This window comes from Tyto alba, unplaced genomic scaffold, assembly GCF_018691265.1.
Source record: "Tyto alba isolate M040663 unplaced genomic scaffold, T.alba_DEE_v4.0 Super-Scaffold_10, whole genome shotgun sequence".
Classification (NCBI taxonomy): domain Eukaryota; kingdom Metazoa; phylum Chordata; class Aves; order Strigiformes; family Tytonidae; genus Tyto; species Tyto alba.
Window position 1 is genome coordinate 17,720,336 of NW_024881262.1, and position 17,861 is coordinate 17,738,196.

The 17,861-nt window shown below is 34.9% G+C and overlaps 1 protein-coding gene across 5 annotated transcripts in view; it reads right to left on the reverse strand.

Annotated features, from left to right (window-relative positions):
• Positions 1-460: 460 nt before the first annotated feature.
• PLS1 (plastin 1) overlaps positions 461-17,861 on the reverse strand; it is a 47,456-nt gene continuing 30,055 nt past the window's right edge. For 3 of the 5 annotated variants that reach the window (XM_042797870.1, XM_042797866.1, XM_042797860.1), the window contains 11 exons: positions 16,576-16,741; positions 16,337-16,479; positions 14,743-14,838; positions 12,932-13,127; positions 11,245-11,265; positions 7,738-7,816; positions 6,552-6,666; positions 5,657-5,790; positions 4,607-4,730; positions 2,419-2,543; positions 461-1,939 (listed from right to left, as the gene is read on the reverse strand). In XM_042797870.1, the coding sequence (XP_042653804.1) occupies positions 1,804-1,939; positions 2,419-2,543; positions 4,607-4,730; positions 5,657-5,790; positions 6,552-6,666; positions 7,738-7,816; positions 11,245-11,265; positions 12,932-13,127; positions 14,743-14,838; positions 16,337-16,479; positions 16,576-16,741 (1,335 nt within the window). In that variant the 3' untranslated portion in view covers positions 461-1,803. The remainder of the gene's footprint in view (positions 1,940-2,418; positions 2,544-4,606; positions 4,731-5,656; positions 5,791-6,551; positions 6,667-7,737; positions 7,817-11,244; positions 11,266-12,931; positions 13,128-14,742; positions 14,839-16,336; positions 16,480-16,575; positions 16,742-17,861) is intronic. The other 2 variants (XM_033005456.2, XM_033005457.2) reach the window with 2 other exon arrangements.

The following is a 17,861-nucleotide window of genomic DNA, read 5'->3' on the forward strand; positions in this document are numbered from 1 at the left end:
TCTGAGAAGACAGTTGTTTTCAGATGGTGTGAATGGTCATTTGTCCTTCAATATGGAGGTCCTAGTTAGCCTGTATGTCAAACTTTTATACAGATAAGCATGAGATACTTGCCCTTGGAAATCCACTTCAAATTGATCAAAGTTCGAAGTAATTCTGGACATATAATAGTGAGACACATAATTATAGCAGATTTTTTTCCTAATGTGAACAAAACACTACAGCAATAGTTTAAACAGCAGGAAATATTGACCCTTACCGAGTAAGTTGCCAAGTGCCTGGGCAAGTAAATACAATTATGTATCTCAAGAAGAGATCATTTAATCTTCCACTATAGAGATTAATTAAACCTCACTTGAGCCTGTCTTGAGTGAGGATTTAGCCTGATTTGGCTCCAGAATCAGGGTAAAGAACTCAAATTCTATACAAAACTCAGACATTGTTTGGAACCGGGAATAGAAATCAGGTAACAACTATTAATAATTTATTCTCATCCAGACAGTACAAACCAGTAAACAAGCTGATTGAAATACAAGCACTTAATTCTCTCAACTCCCAGTATCCTGTTATATAATAGAAACTAAATGGATGCATCTTCTTTCTGCTAAGACGTGCAAGATACCGAAGTTGTAAAGCTTAGTCCACCTGTTCACTCATGATTCTTAGGGTATGCCACACTTATGACTGTTTTCAGGAGCTGAGAGAGTAGCAGCTTCATACTTAAACAAACAAAATCTTTCATTTTTATTTAGTTTTCTTTCTTTCTCACTGTTTGGCTTCTGGTAACTTTATTAAACATCCAGCTCCAGAATGTTTGGTGAAAATTTACAGCTGCAGAGAAAGGAGTATAAATACTTTTAAATTAATAAGAAAATAATTATGGACTTCATCTCATCCAGACAATGCAGCATTCTTTCTAGACAAAACCTCTGCACACATGATACACACTTTAGGAAAATCAAAGGAATAATCTATAAGGAAATGCAATACATTAATGTGAAACCCCAGCTCTTTGTTGATTTCTTACACAATATTTTATGAAAAAATTTTTAAAAATCAGATGTTTAGTCAAACTGCAAAAGCTAACGCATATGCAGACCTAATGATGACATTATTACATTTCTGCTTTCTGCTTACTATTTGCTGTTTTTTCTTAAGACACAGACTAAAAGTTCCTGCTCAGTAACAGAAATACTACATATATTTAAAGATTATGCCCACAAAAAGTTTAATAAACTTTATCAATATTCATTAGTTTCCAGATATTATCATAGGCCTTCACTTGCTCTCACTGAAGTCAATGACAAGACTCTCATTGGCTTCAAGAGGAGTTAAGATCTCAAAGAATAAGGCAAAGATGACAACTTCTGTGCAGTGAGGAGTAATATAGTATGATTGGAATGCACCTTGAGATTTGTATGACTGTATGTAAGTAACACCCACAAAATTCAAACAGTGTTTCACAATAGGTCCCAAAATAACTTACGTAAATTGACACAGATTCTTTCAACGCTATGGAAACAAATACAAATGAAGCTTGATTCATATGGTGTGGGGTTTTTTTAAAGCAATACAAATCTGTGATGTTAATTTGGTAATGAACATGTTCTGAAAACATTATTACCCATCAATAATCAATGTGTTGTGAAACCAAATAAGCTTTTAACTAGTATAAACACATTATTAAAACTTAATTAATATTTGTGCATACACATTTTCTCATTTTATACTAAGCTTCAGAACTGTGTAAACCGCGAGGCATTCATCATGCCTAACATGGCAGAAAGTTAAATTACATGTCTCCATTATTTGATTTTGTTCAGTCCTCTTCCCATCAAACATGCAAACACTGTCATCACCATTTTTGGCCTCACTTCAACCAGATCATCTGGTAGAGCATATATACGAGCACCAATTTTTCGAGCAACTGAAATAGCATACCTTGGAACACAAGAAAAAATAAATATTGTTATTTTCCTTGCATGTACTAGTGTGCCAAGACTCAAAACAATGACAACAGATTTTAATAGCAGGATATGCTTGTTCAGTCAGGATTTACACTCTACGAGAAATAGACATTATTGTGATGAAATTAATGTATGTATTGGCAGAAGTTTTGCTACTGGTTATCAAGGCATTTATTTTTGTCAAAACCAATGTGGGTTAGGACAGGCTATTAATAAGCCAATCACAGTGCAGTGGTGGTAGGTCCTATCAGCCCAGAATGTGACTTTATATTTTAAATATGCTAGAAAAATAGCTCTACAATATTAGAATTTATAATATACTCTATTTGAAACAAATCAACTAATATTAGTGTAATCTCTCCCTGTTAACAAATCAGTATATCTTTCATTACACCCTGAAATCATGCATTTCCTGCACTTAAGGAAAATACAAAGCATTCATTTAAAACTTACTTAGCATTATTCAATTTATCTTGGTAAGAAAAATCTTCTCTCTTGACCATTTCTGGACGAACTGCTTTTGGTGCAATGGCATCTATTAAATCTAGGACAGGTAAACTAGTGCTAATTGATCTGTCCTAAAAGAAAAGACTCAAAAGATTAGTATAAGGAATTTGCTTTGATTATTGTCTTAATAATGCAAAAAACCTATAGCACATCTTACACGCTTACTGAAAGATCGTAGCATGTTCTGTCACTTTATTGCATGTTTATCTCCCTATATGAGGTCTAATGTTCTTTTATGCAATCCAAAATGGTAAGGTTCACACTCAGTGTTGATATTAGTATTACACAAGTAGTTTCAATTTATTTAATGAAATAAATGCCCCTCCATCCCTAATGAAGGAAGGGATCTTCGAAAGACAACAAAAAGCTGTTTACATTCCCCCACCACTTTTATTTTTCTTCTTTTCTTGCAATAGAACTATTTTCTGCAGTAGTTTATGGCTCACTTTTTACAATTTTTCAACTCAGATGGTAGTCCTAGCTAGTACAAGCAGTCTGTGTTTTGTATGTAATACACAGACATGTGTTTTCTTATAGTCTTAAAACAGCAAGTGCTATTGCTGCAATTATTTCTTCCCAGCTGTCAGGGCAGATGAGCAGGTGACAATGTCAAATCAACAGCCAGCAGCCAGTGCCAGCGCAGCTGGCTCTGTCCCTGCAGGGGCTCGTCACATAAACTTCCTGACATGGCTGCCTTTGCCACCAGGTCAGAACCATGGTTTCAAATTCAGTGAAGCCCCATACACCCATCACGTTAATTATACATTTAAAAATAGTAATATAAATCTGCTTGAAGACATTGAATGCATAGAGTATCTTCCTAAGACCATAAGCCAAAACTCACACCGTTGTCATTTTTATTGTTTGAACTAATGGCAATTTAGTAGAATTTTGCTTTCATAGTCCACAATAAATATCAGGGAGCTCTGCATTCTCTGGTACACAATCTGCTTGCTGCAGTAACCCCAAAATACAGGCAACAATTCAAGTCATGAAAGACTGAATACATGAATGTTGTCAAAAATCAGTAGTAAAAAAACTATACTGAATAATGTCACTATGTCAGTAGCTCCTTAACTTTATTGGTCTACCATCAGATTAATTGCCTTAAAAACACAACCAATGCCCCTCAAAAACTATAGGCATTCAAAAAGCAAGATGCTGGTACAGATTCTCTTCATACTTTCAACTTATGTATACCACCATTATTACAATTTACGTAGAAATAAGAGAAGCAGCAATCCCTTTTAAGATGAAAACCTAAGTTACCTTCTAGAGTACAAAATATTTTGTTCTATAAAATTATTTGATATTACCTTTTGCCTGATGCTTACCTAACTATTTCATAAAACAGTGAGCTCTCAAATATTTAACTTGCTAGGTTCTTATGTTCCTCTTGTAAACCAGACATAACTTTTCAGAATATACAATGAACCTGTATAAGAATGTTATATTTGCATGCAAGTGCAATTATTAATCTACCATTTCTAAAGAACGAGATTCATACAGCATGACACACCTGACATACATATAACTTATTCCATGTTTAACACTTTAAAAACATGAAAGGAAAACTTCCTTGATCAGTTTGTTCATATTTGCTTAATGGGAAAAGCTGCTGTTTTGTACAGGTCTGCTGTGCATCAGCAGGGCCAACGGAGATGTCACTGGTTAACTCGGGCTCCCTCTCCTGGCTCTGCCACAGATGAATACATCTTTTTGACCAGCTGTAATTCAAAGTAGTGATTTCCCCCCACCCTCCCCCTTCCTCAGTATTTCCAAAATTGTTCTTCATGTTTTTACAAGCATGAGAACACCTATATCCAAAAATCTGGAAGACACCCGACATGCCATGCCCAAACATTGTTAACTTCAGAAGCCCCTTTGAAAGCTTAGCCTTTGTTTTACTGGTTTTGTTTTGAATCTTACAGCAGCAATTATAACTTCTTTTTGCTTCTTACTAATAGACTTGTACAATACTGTTTAAGATTCACATACTGTCAGAAATATTTCATTACACAATTACGAAAGCTGATGTGAGAGACACTGTTAAAGCCAAATTGTTAACAGATCAAGTTAAAATTCCCAGATCTGACTACATGTGGAAAGAAGAAAAGGAAATTAATTTGATTACCTTGAAACTTGTAATTGAAGTTTTCTTATTTGCATTTGCAAGTGTCCAATTTACCCACTTAATGATAATTTCATCATTTACTTTTTCCCCCTCTCCCAGGTCTGATAGTACATTCAAAGTATACCTTTAATAAAGAAAACAAGAATCTGGAGTTAGAGTGATAGAACTTGACTCTGCTAAGAGTACAAAGCTACAAGTAAAATATTACTTCAGCACAGTAACACTGCCAAGTACTCATCTTAATAAGGTACCCTTACTTTATAAACTATTTAGTACTTTAAATCACTTTTTTTTTGGTTGTTTCAAGAATAAAATAACATCCCCAAGTTCATAATATTCACTGTCACATCTTTTTCATATATTTGTTTTCCTTAGCACACCTTAACTAATTTTACTTTATAAATTTAAATGGCTCCCTACCATCCAAGTCACTTTGAAAACTGAACCACAACAGTGTGAGAAACAAAAAGCATTGAGTATTTTTGGGTAGGTATAAGAAAATTAACTTGTGGAAAATATTTGCAATAAAATACTCTTTATTGAAATGAAGTTATATTTTTTTTCCTGCTCAACTCACTAGCAAGATTTTGATTTTACGATAATTACATTACTATAGCTGTGATGGCTTAAAAAATTTTTCACATTTTAACTTCTATAGCATACATCATCTCTTCCCATTTATCTTTCTTTTTTAATTTTACAAATATTTAAATTACTCCCTGCTTATGGAAACATACATGGAATCAACATGAAATAAGTTACACTTTTTACTTGCAGCAGGATTTATATTTTTAATCACAGTTTTTAGTGTATAAGGTTTTAATTGTCTCTATAAATGGATATGTACACGTACACACTATTATGATTTCAATCACTACACAGTATGTAAAATTACGAGAAACGTATAAACGTTTATCTTAGAGAAGAGGCGTATTTAGAGATGGCTCTCTAAAATACATGTTGGGTGAACTGAACACTAGCTTGAATTTGCCTTGATATAGAGACACATATACTCACATGCACACACCTATCATACTGTGCCTAACTTACCTTCGCATCAGCTGCCACACCAAAGCCAAAGTCAGAGTTGGATTACCCTCATTTAGATCATGTCCAGCAATACCAACCAGTGAGAATTTGGCTTTCGTTTTCCCGAGTTCTACTGCATAATTGCAATTCTCAATCTAAAAGTAAATTATTTGTATGCAAATAATGAAAACATCTTAGTATTTCTACAATACAGGCCTATAATCTATGTGTATTTTGAATTACTCTGGATTACTGTTATTTATGGTGAGATTTGGAGCTAAAGAAAGATTTCTAGCCTTTCTGCACTGTGATTAAAACAACACAGTTTTTACTATAAATGAAAGTATGAAAGATTCCAATTATAATTTCTTTCACACTTGCAAAAACCAAGTTCACTTCCACTAAAGTCAATGAATTAATATATACTTACATCAGAAGTGATTTTGGAAAAACATTGGAATAAGTTGTTCTTTAACAGATAGTAATTTTTTTTCCTCTACATTTCTGGCTTCATAATGATCACAAAACTAACTGAAAACTTGAAATCTGTAAGTCTTGCACAAATTCTCCAGACAGCATGTAAAACTGCTCTCTGAAGAAACACCTCACAGTATAAGACCATCAGGCAATGATAGCTATATCAGACCTGAAACTTTTACTTATATACCCTAATTAGACCAAAAATTAAGTACTGCCCAGAGGTGTCCACATTTAGCAAGTAAAGTGATACATGCTATAATTGCTCTTTATTCCTTAAGATAGTATCTGGAAGGGGTTTTTTTTCTTCCCTCCCCCTCCCCTCCCCCCCCAGGCCCCAGACTGTCTCAATAGCATGCAAATCTAGACAATTCAAATTACTACAAACAGCACAATGGGAGACTGTGAAACTGGACTGAATTACAGAATATCTACCTACCTTTTTCATATTACCACCAAGCAATGGGTAAGGAGGTTTGTTGACATGGTTCCAGTCAACCAGCACACGAGTCATATCATACAATTGGAAGATTATTAAAGCATCAGAGAGGTCACTAAATCAGAGTAAAACAATGTTTTTAAGTACAAAAGCTCATATACACAATGAAAATGTCAAGTACTTGAGACTTCTTGAAGTATAAGTTGATGAAAAAATTTCAGTCACATATAAATGTGTCATTCTGTGGAGAAACTGGCCTATATCATATGGCTTGATTTCCGCAATTTACATTAAATTGTATATTTCATTTAATTATTTTTACAAATCTCAGTGAAGTATACACAGCCACTGGTTTTACCAACTTTTAATTAAATAATTGCTTTCATAGGGTAGGCAAAGATGAAACATCTAGCTAAACAGTTTTCATTTACTAATCTAGTTTTAGTTTCCTCAGGACTTCCCAAAATGTTGAATACTCATACTTTATCTCCACCTACAGATGTATTTTGCTAAAGAATAATCAAACCCCGTATCAGCTACTTGCTAAATGAAATTCTCCACATTAAGCTATCTACAAAGGGTATCACTTTACAGAGGTTAGAAAAGAGAAACAATGAAACCTAGCAGCAAGTATACATGTAAGTAGATGTTCCCAGTTGCTCCCTATAGCCCACCTTTTATCAATAGGATTTGAACCAACTGCTGGCACAACTGGAAGGTGATCAGAAGCATCTAAAAAACATGTTAAAAAGCCCTTTGTTTTGAGGGAATACCATACTGCATAGATTCTTACAGTCTACTCAACAGACATGTATCGTCATTTATAGTTTAGAATTACTGTTTTAATAGGTTTGTGGTCATTTCATGTGTCACGAGAGAAAATAAAAATCATGTGTTGTAAAACACAATTATCTCAAAAAAAAAAAAGTAATTCAAATTACAAGTGAGTGAAGAGAGCACATCAAAACTTTTTAGGTTTTCTAGTATTTCTGGATCATGAGTAGAAGACCTGAGTCAGATACTGCTTAATGAGGTTCTACAGACAAGTTTTGAAGTTCTTATCACACTGTGTGGAAACCTGGAAATAACTGTTCTGGTGGAAATACAACTTCCCGTTCTTCTTCCCTTCTTTTTTCTTCTCCTGTCACCCAATGGAAATCAAATTATCATTTTAAAAAAGTCTTACCTGTATAAATGATTAACATATGGGCTTACACCCAGTGAATTCATCCAGTTTCTCAAAGTCCTTTCTTCCTTACTTTCTCCTATGGTGACAAATATAATTAAATATAAATTCTTGGAGAAAACATTTTAATAGGCAATGTTTAAATGACTCTCATACCTCTGCCCCCACCCCCCTCCAAAATGACTTCATCCTTTCCCTAACAGTAGTCTCTACTGGCCAGTAAATCAAGGCAATCCTAGCAAATTCAGAGTCCCCCAGTTCCAGGCATAAGGCCAGAGGCACTACAGGGAATACTATTAGACTCCATTTTTCTGTGTAAATACAGTTTGATAAAATACAAAAATAGACAGTTTGTTGGTTATATTTTAGATAATTAATATCTCATGGAGAAAACAGTGATGACTAATGATAATTTCCTAAAATCCAAATCAGTGGAAAAAGCATAAAACAGTATCTATAAATCTGTTTGAAATAGCATATATATTAAATATATATATATTAAAAGTACTAACATACTTATTGGAATTGCATCAAACTCCTGAAGCTATGGCTCTACTTCTCTCCATACAGAAGTTCCCAGCATTAATTTGTCAAAGTCCTCCCCAAAACAATAGACCTCACCTTCTTAGTTTTTAACACCAGAGACTTAGCAAGGCAGTACTGCATTGGTTAAATTTGTGAAGCTATTTACACTGCCAGTGGGGCTAGTTATTCTTCAGTTTTCACTAGCTACTCTGCTTATGAGAAATGCAGAAAAATCATTAGGAAAAAACAAAACAAAACAAAAAACCACAACACAACAAAAACCCTTCAACTCTCCTGACATAGATTGTTTTTATCTGTTGTATTCATGAGTTCCTGAACTAATGCTCTTTCTCTATAAAGTTACAGGTTGAAGCAATACATTAGTTTTCTACATACAAAATTACTTACATTTTAACAATGTATCTGTGGCCAATTGCACGTGAATAAGTGCTGCATAAACTGTTCTCTCATATCAAATCAAAGCATTTAAGAAAATATTCATCCTGAATACGTGAACTTGGAATAACCTCATCTCTTTGTTCCCCTAGGCTGATAATCCACAATTAAGAAAACAGAAGGGACACTGAGGAGGCAGAAAACCTTCCCAAACAATGGAGGAACAGATTTCTCAGGACTGAAACACAGAAAAATCTGATTAAGATTTTTCTTTGCCTTTTTAGTTTGTTCCTTAGAGGCTAATGGTACCAACTTTGTCTAATGAGATTTATGTAGCGTGAAAAATGCCTCAGGACTACAGTTCTGTGTTGACTACAGAACAATGAACATTTTCGCAAAATGAAGCTACTGTATAAATATGTGTTTATCATTAGAATAGAAATAAAACCTCTTTAATATTACTTCTCCATGAAACAGATCTATATCATAACATCAATTTTTAGAGGGTAAAATTTTAACCTAGGTCTTTTCCCCTTTTATACAAAAAGCACCAGACTACAATATTTATTAAAAAATTAAATTCAGAAATTTCAGCTCTAATTGACATTTTCCAACAGAATAAATTTTATTTTTATAGTTTCAGCCAGCTTACCAGTTACTTTCTCTTTCAATTATTATGAATTAGATGATACTCATCCTACTGATATATTGTCTTTCTAAATAGAAGACTTACATATGCAACTCAAAATAGTATTTTTTTCAAAGTTTACTTGTAAAAATTATGAAAGAGTCACTGATGAATACATACTGAAACAAAGAAAAATACTATTCTGCAAGGACTTTGGGCAGTCAGCTTTGTTTCATATATTTCTTCCCACAATAAAATTTAAAAGACAACAAAGAATCACATTTTATGATAACGTTACTAAAAATACCAATTTTTCCATTAAAAAAGATACAATCAAAATACAAGCAAAGTATATCATTTAAGTTTATAAAGAATAACTTAAGATGTTACAGTATTTTGAAGCAAGTTTCTTTTTTCTTTTTTGAAGTTTTTAATCTTACTGAGCTTTGAGTTGTTTTGCAATACCTAAAATACCAAGTGCAAAGTGTTTTTAGGAACACTTGCTCATTGCAAAGACAGTAACAAGATTATTTAATGACCTCTTACTAAACAAAGCATAGCTACAAAAACAGATACTCGGCAACTGCACTCAGACTGAGAATTTTAAAGTGCATGCTTAACGCTGTCAAAAGAATGTAAAGGAGCCAAGCAGGAGTAAGAACATGCAAGTTGGGCAGTGCCCTTATGGATAGCAGGAATCCAGAAACTAAACCCAGCATACTATATTTAATATGCCACTATAAACAAATCCCTTTATCATGCAACACATAAGTGCTCGTAAGTTTTTCAGATGGCTGAGAACTGACCAATTCTTTCTCTCTATTCTTTTATTCAAAATATACCTTGTGATCCTATCAGGAGCATATCTTCTGCTGAGTGGTGCAGCAGATAGCCAAAATCATTGGAAAACTGCAGAAAGGGGGTAGAGCTACACAAAAGAGAGGAGCAAATTTGGTAGTATCCTTCATATTTATTGCCATCTCTTTGTTTGAGATCATTATACTATGGAACTGAGTGAGGAGTAGTCATAAGGATGGGATCAAGAATCCAAAGGGCTCCAAACACCTGCAATTCTCTCTGAAAGATGACAGAGCTTAGCAACAAAATTTGCACCCTAAATTCAGCTGGCCTGAGCAGAAGTAGTAAATCCTCTCATGGTAACAGCCTTGAAGGCTCCCAGTGGACTAAGCAAGAAAGGACATCTACAGTGGAGGAAACATGGGTAGACAGAAGGCCCTCTTCCTCCCCGCAAGAGCTCACCTTTCTGTGTGACTTCAACGCCAAACTCTGCTGCCTTCCCCACAAGTGAGACGTTCCTCAGAGCAACAGCAGCACCCAGTTAAAGGTTGTACATTGACTGAGGTCAGGACTCTCTCACTCCACCCCCACATAATATTAAACGTTCATTTTTCTATGCCAGTATACCTGAAGAATACACTCTCTGTATACAAGTGCACCTCAACAGACTTGTTAAGTTTTATCAGAGCAGATGTCAATTTATGCACAGTGTTCATTGTCTTAAACCAAAGAGAATAGACACATCATACTCCTTGGGTGGAACAGTCACTGAAGAGATGGAATTTATGCAGGAAAATGAAGACTTTCAGAAAGCTCTACTCACCCACACATGCCTAGAGCTTTACATCTTGGTTCATGGAAAGCTCCTACTAGTTAAACCCACAGAAAGAGCTATATGGCATTTGACTTACTACCAAGTCCAGCCCCCACTTTATATGCATCAGGCTAGACCTGTGGGGTTTTTTTCTTCTCTTTTACTTATGACGGCATATTAAAGCGATAGAGAAATAGAAGAACAATGCAAAAATCAATCAGAAAAGGACAGAGATAATTAAAACTGCAGGGAAAAAAAACAAAAAAAAAAAAAAAAAAAAAAACCATACACAAAAATTGCAGAATAAGCACTTTTATGGAGTACAGAAAAGTACTAAATACAGTACCTACATTAGGAGGGGTCAAATCTGCATTTCATGAAGCAAAATAGGAAAGCATTATAAATTATGAGTCAGATTTCAACAGACAATCTATGATGAAACTATAAAGAAATTAATGTCACATTTTATGTCGCTACCTTGAGAAAACATCAGTAAAACCACAGGATTTTATGAAAAAAAAAAAATAACAGATAAACATATTAACAATGTTGTCTTTTGGCTAAAATAACTCTTTTGATGGTTTAGATCTACATGACGCTACAGGAGTTACTCAGGGGCAAAGGAGAGACATCTACTTGCCTTTGAACAGATAACATTGGCATGATTATCCATCTTTAAAATATATACTATAAACAGTAAATTAAATTTGGCCAGTATTCATCATTACTAAATCATAATCTAGCATTAAGGTGATCCTAACTTTTTACAAACTGCTTTAGCTGAGACTTCAACCTCACCTAAATTTTTTTAGGAAAGTTCAGAAAGTAATTCAGCTGGTTTTTGCCATTTCAATGAAAACTCTTCTAAATTTGACCAAGTTTTCAGTATTTTGAATCACATCTGCAACTTTTTGTTCAGAACAGAGAAGATGGAACTGAACATATTCCACCTTCACACAGCTCCTGTATACATTTCCAAGAGCATACATTTCTAACAAAATTGCAGCAGAGGAAGAGCAGGCCTTTCCTTCAGTCATTTGTCCTGGACAGCAGGGATTGCAGTGACTAGGGATATCACAGCTGAGAAGGGAAGACTACCTCCAGTGCTCTGATACCTCTACCGCAGCTGGCACCCAGCTGAAACTAGAAGAGTAGGAAGCCCGAAATCTTGTATCTGAAGGATACAAGATTTGTGACATAGGGATGCAGCAGAGCAGACAAATTATGAAAAAAAAGAGGAGCAAAGGAAGATGGACTCACCCAGATGGAAAGGAAACCTGATAGGAACAGTAAGAGGAAGGCAGGAGGAGGCAGTGCAGAGGAATGTGTGAACATTGCTGATGATTCTCCCGAGTGCAGCACCCCTGATTCTCACCATTCCTTTGAGATCAGTCAACAACTGTGAAATACACTGGCATGTGCCATTTCATTATCCTAGATTAGCTGGTCCACAGGAAGGATAATTGCCACCAATTGTCCCTTTATCTCTAGCATTAGGCATCTGAACTGTACAGTTGAAGTCCAAACTTGCTGATATGCTAGTATCTATATAGGTTGCTGATACAGAAGACTTTTTTTAATGTTTCCTGTTTTAAAAGGCAACAAACTAATACACACACACACACACATATATAAACACAGTATGTGAAAAGTACTTTCAAATACTATTTACAAATGCATAGTATAGCACTGCAAATTAGGAAAAGCTAGAATGGGTGCATTGGTTAAAATATTAACAGCATGGAAAGAAGCACAGGGAACTGGAAAGAGAATAAAAGGACAGGTTTTGCTCCTGCAAATGAATGATAGAAGGTTATTCAGGAATAGCCTTTTGTCAGGCTAACACAAGTGTACAATATTCACAGTAACAGGGGCTTCTACTAAGGCTTATATTGAAAGCTAGCAGGAAAGCTCTACATGCTGATACTAACACAAGCACCATCAAACAGTGATCCTATATCACAACCTAGAAGGAATACTTAAACAGAAATAACGAATATTCTTGTCTCCTGAATGCTTAGTAAGTTGAGTACCTTCTAATAAATTGAGATCGTAAGATGAGTTGTCAGGCTTGTGTAGGCCTGGATATGCGTTAAAGAGATTTGCAACAAAAGCCAAATTGAGTTTAGGGTTGCCTGCAACCACATCAGCTGGAGTTACAAACTGTCTGCAGCCCAATTTATCTGCCTGTTGGAGCATGTATTCAGCCCTCCTCAGGTCATTTTTATCCTAAAAGACAAAAAAAAAAAAAAATAAGTAATGAGTACTAGCATGTTTCCATTCTTTACTGAATCTTCAGTTTGACAAATCTTTAAATGGCCCATGTCAGTTCCTTCCTCATTCCCCCAATGCCTGAGATAGCTCTAATAGTCCATAAAAATTCCCCTCTTCCCATTTTCCTTCCACTTTCTTTTTGTCCTTCGCTTCTATGGCTGCCTGCACAGCACACCTCATGAATCACAGCAATAGCAGTAGCAGCCAGAGGTGCAGTGGTTATATTTCTGCTTCCAGGCTGTTAATTTCCACACTGCATATTCTGTTCCATACGCCAAAGGTTCCCCATCTCTGCTTTAAACTGATATTCTCAAGCATAGTAATTACAGATGCTGCCCCAAACCTTCAATAAGAGTTTGAATGCTTCAGAATGTGATAATTCACTACTTTGCTTTCCATTCAATATTTTTGTCTCTGAAGCATCTTAAATTGGTAACCTATGTGTTATTTTCTTTATTCTTTTATTTTTATTTTTTTTTTATTATTATTAATGTATATAGAATAAATCAGTGTTCAGAACTATGTAGCATATACTTTTTGCCTCTAATCTTCACAATGCTAGGAGTTACTTTTTATATGGAAATGAGTTAGTAATTGAATTACTGTTAGAATTGAATAACGGACTAATTCAGTGTTGGTATGCTCACACAGAAACTTGCTCTAGAACAAGTTGTTACATGTTACTGATATGGGTTTATAACCCATTACAGAACATGATCATATGAACTGTAGGAAATTACATGGAAAAAATTAAACTTCTACCCTTTCTCACTCCAAAAAAAAAAAAACCAAACAAAAACAATACAAAAGCAAACAAACAAAACAGAGCTCTCCTCATGAAAGAGTCAGAGAACTAAAGCTTGCAAACAAACATAATTTTGCATGTAAGTTTTCACTATTATAATGAATAACAAGATTCTACTTCAGATTCTGATTGATATATAGATATCTACATTTCACGCAGGCAGTTCAATTTTGTGTTAAATGGCATTCTCCAAATAATCCTTCCAGCAAGCATAACGTGACAGCTTATAGTAAAGTGTTTTCACATCTACCTAGGCTGGTTTTAGACCCTCTATCCCTTCACAACTTAAAGCTTGATGGATGCCACACTCCCCTTTCCTGATGGTTATTGGAAGGGCTCACATGTTATTTCTGAATTGTATTTGGTTTGAGGAATTATCACAAGGTTTGTGAAGTCTATTCTTTTTCCTTGTCTGAATTCCAGAAGAGAAGAACTGAGCCGGTTGTTGCAATATTCATGTTGGAGGACACAAATGAAAATAAGTAAAGTTAGACACTACTCCAAGCACAGCATTGCTCCAAATTTTAGAATGCTGGATGAATTATCCTGTTTCAGCTGGGCTCTGGAATTTTACTCACGTTTTTACCCATTTAAACTTTGTGACATTGAGGAATCTGACTGAGCTTTTGTATGCTTTACAAACCAAAAGAGGATTCTGGGACAGCATTGTAAACAGGATGTTGGATACATACATACAGGATGGTTGGATACATACATAGAGGTCTCCAATAACTCCAGTCTATTTTTACATTTCTGGATACTTACATGAAATCCTAAAAAGTCAACTTTATTGGTCAATTCATCAAGGTCATCTCCTTTGGGTGCAATCTGATTTAACAGATGGTAGTATGCTCTTGAATCCTAAAACAAGCAGCGTAATATTTAAATAAAAGCAAGTTTGTAGCCTTTCATAGCCATTTACCGCTCTTGTAGTCCAATTCAAAAGCCGTAGAAATAAAAAATATGGCACCCTAATTTCAGTGAGTATGGATGACATCATACAGCCATTTTACTATGCTATTTCACATAGAACTTATTTAGCCAGCTGACAGAGAAAAGGAATGTCTGCTAATTAATCTGGACAGTGCTAGTTACCTTTATTCTGCTGGATATCAACTAGACAGCTGTAATTAAGATATTTAGGGCAAATTTACATAGGTTACCCACAAAAACCCCCACAATATGGTTCTTATTTTCAGTGCTGGTATTTACTCCTTTACTATCCTTTTCAGATAGACTGTTTCATACAAATTTCTCTTTATTAATTGATGAAGTAATTAGAATAAAAAGTGGAGAGCAAAGTGGCTTTTTTAGGATGAAGATAATGGCAATTGTATTTATTTGATGCAGTTTTCTGTATATTTTTGTGTTTCCTTCCCCACGAAGAAACTAGAAAAATCAAACAAACACCTGATAGTTTTTGAAGTATGTAATATTTCTTTTAAATTGCATGCAATATTTTAACCATAGAAGTTTTTTTCATATAAAACCCTAATTAAAGGTTTGATTTAATAATAGCCTTCTTTGTGGCATCTGAAAAAATTTAACAAACAATTAATGACATGGTTTTCTCCAATGAAAAGAGGACTTACCACCTTAGAGAATCTTCCTGATTTGCTTTTAGTTTTAAAAATTGGGTTTTTCTCTCTTCAGCTGGACTTACTACAGTACTCTGCACACTTTATGCAGAATGACTGAAGAGAAAATAATTATTCAGATCTGCCATCTGCCCCAAGGAATTAGCAAGCTTTTCAGTACCCTTATGGCAGTAAATCAGCACACCAGCAAAGCACAGTGATTGAGGGGCACCGCTCTCTCCTTGGATCAAGACTCATTAGCTACTCCAGACAGCCCTCTGAATAACTGTTCTTTCCTCATGAGGTTTCCTACTCTTCTGTAGAATGCTAGGTACTAAGGGCAATCACCATTAGCAAATAAGCACTGGGAAAAGATTTAAAGCCATACACTTCTTTAGAACAACAAAAGAAAGAAAAAATGGGTTTCTGCAGACGCAGGAGCAGGGGAGAATGGACAAGAAAAAGGTAACTAATAAGGGTAGTGCAAATTGTCCTAAATAACTCTAACAACAATCTTAGAACATTGGAATTTCCCTGAATACAAGCTTGTCAGAAATGTTCGCTTTGCACTGTTATGTGATAATACATGGTATGAGCAATTGAGTAAGATATAAGAGATTACAATAATGCTCTTCCAGTGTTAAAAAATGCAGGATGAACCTATAGCTGGAAAGAGCAGATGACTACTATCTTCCTAAATACTTCTGATCTGACTAATTTGTTTCTATGGTCAGTGTATTTAAATAGTGTTATGTTCAATTATCAGAGCAATAACTACATACCTTAATGTCTTGGCTGAAGTTACTGATTCTGTGCCACGCTGCATTGGCCAGATGGTAGTTCACCCAGCGTAACAAGAGCTCTTCTGGGGAAAGCTTCAATAACAGGTCTAATTCTTCCCCTTCATTTATCAAGGAAATAAGAGCTAAAAGCAAGTTTGGAAGTAAGCTGAAATCATTGCTGTTGTGGTCTCAGTTAATTCCAAATTGTCGACATTGCTATGCCTCCCCATCACTCTTACCTTCATTTCTGGAGATCTCAATATCAGCAAAAAGACCAACTTTAATGATCTGCCACAAGAGTCCTAATACCAAGTGTGGTTTTCCTTCTTGCAAATCTTGTGATCCAATATTGACAACCGTACAGCCAATAGCAGATGCTGAGTTCAGAGCCAGGTTGAGGTTCTCCTATTTGGAATATCATTGTTACAGTAATTTATAAGGTTGTAATTCTTCATAATTTTGTTCATAATAAATTTTTTAAGTTTCAGAAGTTTTAAGAAATAATGCATTAGTTCAATGGTTTCCAGTGGAAAACTGCACTCTGGAGATGTTTTATGAACCACCACGTATATTTTCAAAATTTAATGGACAACATTATTGATAACGTGCACCCACCAAAAAATTATGAACCACCTTCTGCAGCTTGGATTCCTGAGGAATACCCTAATCAAAATATTTTTTGTAATTCATAAGTATCACATAGACAAATTCAACAATATTGCTTGAAATATCAGGGGCTTGGTCCTGTGGAAAAACATGTTCATACGGAATTCTGTCTGTGCAGGAGGCTACTGACATGACTGTCACCCCATTTTTTATCTTACACAGGCTCACACATTTATTCAGACAGCTGTTAAACTGTAATTGAACAGACAGCATAAGAAAACCATGTCAATTCAACATCTTGACACTGAAAATAAAGCTACTGATTTGTCACAGATAAAACATGCCAAGAAGAAATACCTGGCAGCTCTCCTAAATATTACTCTCTATTTTCGCATGTCTTATTTTAACTATCTACAGACACAACAAAAACACATGTAGTATCTTTACTGACACATCTTTAAACAAGTTGAGATTACAAAACCCGCTTGAAGGATTTAGAACATGGTATGTTTTAACATTTCATATTTTAATGTCACAGCCTGAAACGAAAACTCTGCCAATTAACTGAAGTTTTTAAACAGGATTTTTTTTTTTTTCATTAGGCTGGTAACTTATGGATCTACTTTACTGTTCCAGACCTGTTTTCTTATACCCAAAACTACAGTCTTAAAAAGTGTTTCTCTCAAATATTTTCATGACTTCATACACCATTAAAAATGGACTTATCTTCTATCCAAGCCACTCTCTACTACTGAAAACACATCATCCTACCATAGAGTACACAGTCATTCAGATACCTTCTGCATTGCTAAAATACAACATAACCATCATTCAGAAGTCTAAAATTCTTCTCTTCAGATACTTGGTAAAGCAAAATGAGTTCTTTCCCTATTTACTATTCTAAGGGAAGCATGAAAAA